General features: G+C 36.0%; 1 protein-coding gene across 4 annotated transcripts in view; it reads right to left on the bottom strand.

Moving 5' to 3' along the window:
• Positions 1-6,879: 6,879 nt before the first annotated feature.
• The window catches only part of DCC (DCC netrin 1 receptor), a 1,206,315-nt gene continuing 1,202,220 nt past the window's right edge, over positions 6,880-10,974 (bottom strand). For all 4 annotated transcript variants that reach the window (XM_017501124.2, XM_017501122.2, XM_017501121.2 and 1 more), the window contains exon 29: positions 6,880-7,698. In XM_017501124.2, the coding sequence (XP_017356613.1) occupies positions 7,609-7,698 (90 nt within the window). In that variant the 3' untranslated portion in view covers positions 6,880-7,608. The remainder of the gene's footprint in view (positions 7,699-10,974) is intronic.

Consider the following 10,974-nt stretch of genomic DNA (forward strand, 5'->3'; position numbering starts at 1 on the left):
ATACATTGTCTAATTTAAAGTTAAGCCCACACCATCACTATGAAGTAAATGTTATAGTTAGTTTTCTGAAACATCCTATTTGGGGAAGAAATAGGAATAATTTATGACAAATGAGTCACATTCACAAAATTGAAATGCCACCATTGTTAGGAGGGTTCCACACCAAAGAACAGTTTTCACTTGAATCAAAAGAAAAAAGTTGCTCAGGAAATCCACCACAGGTTCAAAGAATAGTACAAAAATTAAATACTTAAGAAATATTAAGATGGTGAAAAATTGTTCTACTAACGGGTATTTTGTCAAACTTACATAAAGAGTCAAAATAGATATTAGCAAAGACAGGGAAATTAAAGGATTGTTAATAATTTATAAAGAAGAATGTTAATTAAATCTGAAAAGACTCTGGGAAAGATTATTTCTGTTATTTATTTCAAGAAATCTTTTGAACTGCTAATGAGAACATTCCAATTATCTCAGGAATAATTGCCTAACTATTGCACCAAATTATGAATTTCTAAAGTTAAGGAGATGAGNAAAAAAAAAAAAAAAAACAAAATAATATAACAATATGAAAATAAGAAATTGGTAAATAAGAAATAGATTAAGCTTAGAGTTAGGTAAATAAAAGCTAAGATATAATTTAGCCTTCTGTAAATAGAGAATAGAATAAAACTTAAGTTTTTTTTTAAAAGTCCAGATTTCAGTAATTATGACGATATCTGTAAAGTTGCCTCTAACACAGCATATACCAATTTCTTATTAAAATATCAATGGATTCAGAAAAAAATGTATTAGAAAAGAAAGAAGGAGGAGGAGGAGGAAAAGAAGAAATTATTATTAATATATAGGCCTGAAAAGCAAGCCCTCCCACGCAATTCAGAAATGTTTATTTGTTTCCCCATCAGGCCAATGAAAGTTTGAAAAAAGCACAGTGGATCAACCGTCCCTGCTATATTGCCAGTGATATTTTGCCAGATGAATTCTTGTTCAGAAGCAAAAGTTCAGATGAACTCCAAATCTAGGCAGGTTTTCTGGCTGCCTCAAAAATGTCAGGCATTCAGTAATGATTTCTTTCTTTCCTACTCTCTCTCTGCATTTATTGGTTATTATAAACTGTCAGAACAGAACTAAGCAGAAGTAGTAAGAAGGGAACTAGTCATCCTGGGTTCATTTTTCATCTTTTCAACCTTGTAGGTAGAGAAAGAGAAAGGAAGAGATCTGGCATTTATGAATTCTTAGATTTGCTTCTTCAAATAATTCACGTGTGAATCAGAAAGCCAGGGAGAGGAAAGGAAAGACCTTAAGTTCCGCAGAGTTATACTAGATGAAAGCCAGAGAGATACTGGAAACTTTCTGCGATCTGTGTGTAACTGGCTACCTGACTGTGAATCAGAAGTCACAGAACATAGGGGTGGTAAAATGGGCCAAGGGGAATCCAGTTGCACAGGGGCTTGACACTCATTGATCTGAATAGAGTTTCCTTCATTTGAGAGTAAATGAATAGATTAAAACACTTCAAACTGAAGGAAGCATAATAGGCTAAGGTAATGAGTCATAGCAGGCTTAGAGAACAATTATTTTACAAAACCAGGAGATTCTTTCATAGAAAACTATTTGGAATTTTTTATACTTATTTTGCTGCTATTTGAAAGGTCTGATCAGATATCTCCCATACATGCAGGCAAAGACAAGTTCTAGCAATCTGGGGAAACTCTCCAGTAAGGAGACATGGCTATTGACTGGAGTGAAAGCACACTTGGAGTGTGCATGAAAATGGCATAAGGATCCAAGGGGATAAGGCAGAGAACTAATAGCTCCTACCACAGCTTTTAATAAAAGGTAGTATTTATGCTTTGGTTTGGATATCTGACCCCTCCAGATCTCATTGTGAAATCTGATCCCCAGTGTTGAAAGAGGGGCCTAATGTGTGGGTTTGAGTCATGGAGGTGGATTCTTCCTGAATGATGTGGTGCAGTGCACCTGATAATGAGTTAGTTCTTATTCTATTGGTTCCCAAGGGAACTCATTGCTTAAAGGAGTCTGGCACCTCCCACTTCTCTCTCTTGCTTCTTCTCTTGCTGTATGATCTCTGCACATGTGGATTTCTGCCATAACTGAAAGCAGACTGAGGCCTCACCAGGAGCAGATGCTGGCACCACACTTTCGTACGGTCTGCAGAACCATGAACTAATTAAACCTCTTCTCTTTATTAAATTAATCAACTCAGGTATTCCTTTACAGTCACACCAATAGAGTAAGAGGATGAATCCTAAGGATACAGATAGGCAAGGTTATGGTTGTGTGTGCAGTACAGCATTGACTATAAATAACACAAAGAAAAAACTTTGTATCAAAACTTTATTTATTAAACAAAAAAATGCACCATTGGAATAACATTTCTATAAAAAATGAATATGAGACTGTTCTACAGTGATTACAAAACCCCTTTTCCTTGTGTAGTAGTATACAAGATCGTGTGTAGAAACAGTCATTGTTTTAAACTGTAAGCAAGTTTCCTTTCTCGTAGAACAAGATTTACACTTAAATATTGCAAACACTAGTCTAATTTGGTTAACAATGCTAGAATCTGACAATGTAAAGAAATTTTTTGTAGGTTCAAAATACCTTTTTGTAAAAAAAAGGTGTTTTGTAACAACAAAAAATTTCTTTTCTCACTAAGGCTAGTTAAAGCTGTAGTATACCCATTTCTACCAAATAAACTTATCACTAGCACACTAACAATCTGAGTTGCAAAGCCCTTTGAATGAGTAGCATTGATCGCAAAATGCTTTCAGCATTATTTCTGGTTTGGTGTTATCTTTGAATTACCCTAGAAAGGGAGAAGGTGGAGATGATGGAACTTCAGTGAAGGCTTTGCCTGGACTGGACATCTCTTCATACTCAGCAATGGACAATTCATTTCCAAAGTGGTCCCTCTGAGATATGGAACACTGCAGCTTTAATAGCCGTATCTAGATCCCAACCAGATCTCCCTTTTTATCATAAATTATCCAAAAAGAAGCCACTCTAAATAATAAATTAAATATTACTTATAAAAAGTACGCCCCATACCCACCCACCCTTCCCCCAAACAAGCTGACAATTCACAAAGTTCAGAATTGTCAGATTTACCCTACAATAATAAAAAACAGCATTTCTCCTCCTCTCCAACATTCCTTTCTTGCATCTGAAAATATACGTTCAGCATACAGTGAGATCCCTTGGCCCATGCCTCTGTGTTTTTGACATCTTGTAGAGTTTTGCTCTTGCTCTTCTACCAACAAAAATCATAGGATGACAATGTACAAAGGCTCTCTACTGAGCGCAAGAGAAAAAAGTCCTTCAGAGAGTGCAACTGGAAGTCTGCCATGTGAACACTATGCAGTAGTAGCAATGAAGAGTCCAGATCGGTAGCAATATTCATTTGCTGATATGGATGTGGTATTTTGCCTCCTATATAACCCCACTGACCAAGGAATAGGCATTTTTTTTTTTTCCAAATCAATGCTTTTTGGCAACAGGTATTTAGTTAGCAAGATACATTGAGGCATGGGTACATATATTTTTCATTGGAATGGAATAGCATACAAAACACCTAACCTTGATTTTCCAAAGTATCCGATTTAATTTAAAACACTGGACTCAAATGAAAAGCTTTTCTGTACAATACTAAAGTGATTTCTGAAAGTCACCAGGGAAATGCAAATTATGAGTAAAATGTTGCTTTGAATGTGATTTACAAAAGGAGAGAGAGTGTAGACGTGAGTGTATGATTGCTTTTGCATCTCTGGAAGGTTGTGGGCTCTTTATTACATTTGGTTATGAGCAGACTGGGACAGTAACCTCTGGTCTGCGGGACTGCCTGTGGTTGCATGGAGTGAGCTGAGTGAAAGGGAAAGTAACCCTGCTCCGCATCTATTTTAAAGTTCAGATGATTTTGTTTTCTTTGAACACATTTTGTTTCTTTGAAACTAGACAATTTTTCTATTTTTCCTTCTTTCATTTACTAGAAAAGGACATTTCAAAGCCATACGAATTCTGGGAAATAATTTTATCTCAAATGGTAAGATGTTATCTTTAGGGGTAACCTTTTGTTTTAATTACAGTCCAGCTCCCACATCCGAGATACCGTATTACATTTGGAGGTAACAATAAGATAATTATTTAAACAAAGTCAATAGAAGTACCCAAAGGGTGGATAAGTATCAGCAATCATCTTCAAGCACAGACAACAACAGCTTCTAGAAATATCTGTACTTAAGAGATTCTTTATTGGAAAAGCCAATGAGTACCCAACTTTTTAGTTTCTGAACGTTGTCTGGAACATCACACCAATGCTGGATGTCTCTTTTTGTGTAGCTGGAACCAAGGCAGGGGACTGAACATACACCTAATTTTGAATAATCCTTATTTTGAAGAAACTAAGAATATATTCAACAGGAATCCTTAATAAATCTCCACTTACATCACTAGCTTGGTACTTTTTTCAGATCGTTCAATTGAGTGTGCATTTTATAATACCCAAATATAAAGTTTCATTATTTAAGTATTCTCGAAACTTATAAGCTTATATTTCTGTTATTCAAAGAGGCAAGTTTGACTGGTTTCTTATTGGTGATAATTCACTACAAAATATTTAACTTTTGGCTAGAGCATCACCCAAATATTCTTTATACATTTGAACTATCTAATTTTTGTCAATTTAACAAAGAAATTTCTGCAGAGGAAAGAAAATAGCTTTCTTATCAGGGTGAAATACAAAGAAAAATAGTATTTTTTTTTTTTTTTTGAGAAAAGGATCGTGCCTGACATTTCAGCACAATACAAGGCAGGCCTGAGAATGCTTGCCAAGTATGATTTTCTTCCTTTTCAAGGAGAGATGAGTTCTGGTGGCAGAGCTGCTGGCTAGCTGTCAGGTATTACCCAATGGGAATCAGAGAGATTTATGAGCTTAGAGAGTCCTGCATACCACGAACTAGACTTAGGAGGAAATCAGAGGCTAGCTCACAGTATTCACGGGTTTCTTCTTGTCATGAGATTAGGAGATTGGGAAATTAATAAGTTACCTGAAAACTTGGGCAGGCAATTGCACACATATATGAATCATTTGAGGGTGAAGGGAACAGAGTTATACAAAAGTTGTGGTGAAGTCATTGTATATTAATAATACCAGGTAAATGATACTAGAGTTTTTGGGGATGTTTAAATTGATTCTGTTATAGCTTCAATGCATGGTGCTATCAGTGGCATTGCCAGTTACTAAGATAAATCACTTTATCTTAATTTAATGAAGAAAGTTTCAAGAGCATGCAGAAGAAATATAATTTCCACTGAAGGCAAATAACATATTTTAAATGAATTTTTAAAATTTTTATTTCATAAATAATTGTTTTTGACTAGAAGGATCTAAAAGTTTGTGAAAATGATAGTTTTTTTTTTTTAATTGTTCAACTATATTCTACAGATTGAAGGTGTGACTTAATCCCTAAAATCTGAGATTTGCAACCTATTCCAAACTGAACACTCAAGATCACCCTTATGGGTGTCAAGTGCCCGAAGAGAATTTTCCATATTTGCTAGAATTAGAAAGGGGAGGCAATTCTTAGGGCCTAGAGAATGTTGGGCTAGCCCAATGAATATTTTCATTTTTGAAGTAATGGATTATGTCTGAATAATTCAATAATATGTTAGGAAACACTTTATTCCAGGTCAGTAGAAGGTTGTCTACCTAAATGTCCAGATGTTAAACAAAAATAATCTGTCCCATAGGATAACGTCACCTAACTCTTCAGAAAGACTTCCAGGAAATCTGAGTAAACTGAATGAGCACTCTTGTTGAAGGAACAAATTCGCAAATGGACCAGACTTTCTAAGGAACCATTTGAACAGCCCTCTCTTTGACATCAGATTTCCTTCCTGACATAAAACTGTAAAAAAATAATCTGAATTATTACTTCTGTTACAGTGCCATTTTGCTCAAAATATTTTATTCAGGGAGATTCATATATAATTACTCACCTAATAAAAGGAGCTATTAGGTTGTAAAGATCCTATCCCTTCCATGCTCTTTTAGAATTATGACCTACTCAAGCTTGAAATCAAAGGCAGAGCTGAAAGGAATAATTCAGCTAAAACTCTGTCATTGGGTTTTCAAGTCACCTAACTGATAAATATGCAAACTAGCTCCCTTTTGGCAATTCAGCTGCATAAACAGGAATTAACTCCAAATGCTGCTGAAAATTCAGAAACTAAAAGGTTGCGCACGAAATGTTCTTAATTTTAGCTAGTTCCAAGCTGTAGATAAACATGGCAATAGGAGTTTAAAACCACAGTTTAAGATGCTGCTTTGAAGAGTATCCGCTGGATTTATGATGTGCCAGAAGTGTCAGGTGGCACCTACCCCTCTGCTTCCCCCTGACTCTGACACAGGTGTGGTGTAAAAGATTCCCTTGACAACAGAGTTTAGTGGCCAATGCTTACCAACACTGACCCTGCAGTCAGAGTTGGCATTCTTCAAGAGAAGGTACTGTTAGGAGCTACCTTTTATATACCTTCCCTTCCTTGGGGCCTGCTCTCAGGGAGTCTGCCATTTCTACAGGGAAAGAAGACAGGTGACATTGGCCAGTGCACCATATGACATGTGGAGCTGGCTATTTCACCCAATGCTAGTTGCCAAGGAGAACTCAGGAAGGGATGTGGTGAAGGGCTGGGAGCATTCTTCTGGTCAAACTCCTAAGGAAGATGGCCTTGGTGAAGCTTTGAAATTGCATCACAGTGTGGTATGGCACAAAAGCCACCCAAATTGAAAAATGTCCTATTACAAGCTTCATCATGTAATTACTATGTGTCTGAGAAGATTGCATATTATATCCTCTTTCCGGAAATGTACTGTACTGCTGCTGGCAGAACACCACTAGTTGTAGATTTTTACGTTCCTGGACTCCAGACATAAATGTTAACCAAGGGTGGATTTACAAATACTAGCCAAAATGAATGAATTTTATAGCCACTCACTAATATCCACCACTTGTGCAAGATGAATGACTGTGTTACAAACATAAGCATTCTCTGCCTTTTGTTTACTATTTACTTTTTGTGCTGTAAGGAAAACATCCAATCCTTTGGTGCTATGGCATGAGAGATTCCCGTGGGTGCTTTGTATGTTAAAGTTGAAAATAAAATAGGGAGCTCGCACCGGTTTGCCATGGTATGGTACAGGCTTAAATAATGCACTTGCATTTTGTGAGACTAGACCTACACATTAAACAACAGGCCTTGACAAAGGAAAACGTAGGCATTAGTTATGACAGTGTGGTCACTGCAGTGGCAAAGGCCCAGGACTATTCTAGCAGCTTAAATTGACATTGCAGTGAAATGCATTTTGCTTTTGTTTAGGGGCCTCATAGTCATCATTTGAAAATTCCTGATGCCTATGAAAGAAGGAATGCTTATTCCTTCTGAACTGCTTCAGGATCTTCCTTAACTGAGTGGTCCTGATGGGTGACCTGTACACTAGTTAGAGTTCTTGGACACAGGTGTGCTGTTTATGGGTAATTGGTATGCTGCAAAGTTCCCGGAAAATTCTCCTCATCCATTTGGAAATACGTGTTAAAAGGCTGAGCCTGTGATGGCATTAAGCTGCTTCATGAGTCCTTCCAAACTTGCCATTTGTTCACTCAGATCATCCTGTTCATACACCTATGGAGAGAATGACAGCCAAGAGTTAGTACCAAATATTGATCCATTTCTTTATGAAGGCTGGGGCCACAGCTAGTTGGGGCCCTCAGTATTCTCAAGTCTGACCTAGGAGCCCACAGCCAGGACTGTCCTAGGAATATATTTACTGAATGGAGATGCTGGTAATTAAAAAGTGCATAATAAGAGATTGCATATTGTTTCAGCCATTCCATCTTCAACTGGGACAAGGAAGATGTTTCAGAGTCAAAAAGACTGGGTTTCAAATCAAGTTCTCCCAATTACTAGCTTTGTGATCTAAGACAAGTGAGTGCACCTCTCTGATACAGTTTTCTTCATCTATAAAATGATAATGACATCTATTTCATAGGCTATTCTGAGCCTCCTGAGACATGATGGGGTCTGACATATGGTGGATATTTAATACATTAGCTCACTAGGTTACCCATCAAGATAGGAAGAGATTATTTTTTCTGTTTATCATGACATAGTTTTTTTTGTATGTGAGAACTCAATGGGCTTTGCCTTGATCAATGAAATGCCTGGGGATTATGACTTTAGTTTGTGTGTGGAAACAAAATTCATGTCCCAAACCAGAGTCAGTCCTCTTTGGCACAATTTGAATGGTGGATAAAAGAAGAGGTTGAACTGCAGAATGCCTGGTGAACTGTGATTAACTCACTCTGTAAACTTACTCACTGTAAGTTGCTATTGCCATGTCAATAAGTAATAAGATTGTTAGTTATCACAAATACCAGGTCACTAGCCTTAGGATTCTGTTTCAGAAGGTATGGGAAGGACCTAGAAATCCTTATTAAAAGAAAAATTCTCAGGTAGTTTTGAGTGTAAGCCACATGGGAAAACAAGATGTGACACTGATTTGAATCCCAGTCCTTTTACATGCTTGCACATTTTTTTTGAGTCAGTCTCTCCTTACTTGTAAAATGAGAATAGCCAGCTTGCCTTTTGGGTAGTTAAGAGGATTCAACAAGTCAGTGCTGCCCCGTGGTAAGTGTTCAATAAATGTTAGTTTTCTTTTTTTTCCTTTAACATATTTGTTTTGACTTATACAGATGCTCTATTATTCTTGGTTAGTGCATTCCATTGATTAAATGATTGGACCAATGAGGCCTGAGTCATGATTTCTAGCTCGGCATAGGCCAAGACACATTCCTTAGTACCACAGTCAGAGAGGTACATGTAATCTTGCCAAATAAATGCACTTGGTCTCAAGACAGCATTGATAGAATTTGCATGGGTCAGGGGTAGGCACAAAGCTAGTCCAACCACTGAAAAAACAGCTCAAAATGTATGGTATTAATGTATGAGTTTCCTATAGAAATCTCAGCATGCCAGTGAATGATTTGGGCATACACTACCCTATCTTCAGGGCTTAATAGGGGACTGAAAAGCTTCCAATTTGGCTAAAAGGCTGTTTACATATATTTGAGATAAGTTGAAGTGAGGGAATTACTAGGTAATTCATTTCCAAAAATATTTTCATTGTCTGGTTCTTCTCGAACCGTCTAAATTTCACTGTACCATCCAGCAACCACTAGCCCCATGTAACTATGATATTCGTAAAATGTGCCTAGTCTAGGTTGGGTGTGAAATGTGTTTTACATGGAAAAATACATACCAGTTTCGGAACAGTGCGAATGAATGTAAGATATCTTATTGACAATTGTAAATACTTATTGCATGTTGAGATGAAAATATATTGGAAATATTGGGCTAGATAAAAGGTATTAACTTCACCTATTTATTTTTACATCTTTTAATGTGGATCCTAGTCAATTTAAAATTACACATTATATTTTCATAGGCAAGTGCTGGTCTAGATTATTTGCCCCGTTTCTGTATTTCCTTCAGTATGTGTTTCTTGTTGCTTTTAATACTATATGTTCGGCTGTCACTCTGTAATCTGTAATGTAAAAATATGCCTATCTGACATGATTCCTTATGAGATGAGACACTTCATGTAAATTTAGGAGTTTGATTTTATTTGAAATGTGACCACAAACCTTGAGAATAAACAGATGTTGAAGTACACAGCTATATTCTGACAAAAGTGCATTAGATTCTTATAAATTAGAATCTTTGAAAAGTATTGTTAAGTATTTATCACTCATCTGCCAAAACATTCCCAGACACATATACATATTCAGCTTCCTTGGTCTCTGTGTAGTTAAAATATTTTATTGTTTGTAGGACTGGAAAAAAAAAACTCAAGAAAAATGTATTGTTTTCTTCATTCAAATGAAATTATCCTTTGTGTTTACCAACAGCCAGATATCAAAAAGGTATAATTTTTATTTAAAAAAACTGGTAGTTGCATTGCTTACAGAGGACTGATTAAATGTGACCTACTTATTCCTTGATATTGGTAAAAATTCCTTTTTCAATATATTATTTGCAAATTTTGCAGAAGACTTCATCAATGCATGAAGAAAACAGAAGCTAGTTGGAAGGGTGGCAGATCATTCTCATTTCACAATATATGCTTGAAAAAGATCCAAATGTAATAACAAAGTAGAATTTTAATCTGCTCTTTTCATCTTTTTTTCTGTTCTAGTGCCCTGATTTTTCAAGGTATCTGATATGTTAATTCTTTAGGCTTCTTTTAAATATTTTCTCTTGAATTATATTCAGAAACAACTAAAGCATACTATAAATAGTGCCTTTAGGTGACATCTTTTTGAATCTCCTTTACAGTGCATTTTTGGGATAAATATTTTTTCTCTTAAAATTCTGATTTTTTTCTTTTCTCCATTGATGTTCCTTCTCAGTTTTCTAATTGGAACCCTTTTTAGCTTATGTCCTTAGTAAAACTTTTTCTGTCATTAAATAATTAAACTTTCCTCGTCTTGTTTTCTAAATATGTCATTTCCTTTTTGTATTTCTTAAGCTTCTTCAGTTGTTTTATTTTGTACTTTCTTCTTTGCAATCCTATATTTCTAGGCTATTGTATGATTTCAATAGTAAGATGTATAAAAACTTCAAAAAATCCCCCATAATAGAGCTTTTTGTCACTATATTTTTTAATTTTACCCCCATAATAGAGCTTTTTGTCATTATATTTTTTAATTTTAAAGAATAACTGTGTAAGTTGTCATAGTAATATGCACCTGTAGTCTTAGCTACTTGGGAAGCTGAGGCAGGAAAACTGCTTAAGCTAAGGAGCTCAGGGCTGTAGTGTACTATGATTGTGTCTGTGAATAGCCACTGCACTCCAGCCTAGGCCACACAGTAAGATGCTGTCTCTAAAAAAAAAAAAAA

This window comes from Cebus imitator, unplaced genomic scaffold (assembly GCF_001604975.1).
Source record: "Cebus imitator isolate Cc_AM_T3 unplaced genomic scaffold, Cebus_imitator-1.0 Scaffold278, whole genome shotgun sequence".
Lineage (NCBI taxonomy): Eukaryota > Metazoa > Chordata > Mammalia > Primates > Cebidae > Cebus > Cebus imitator.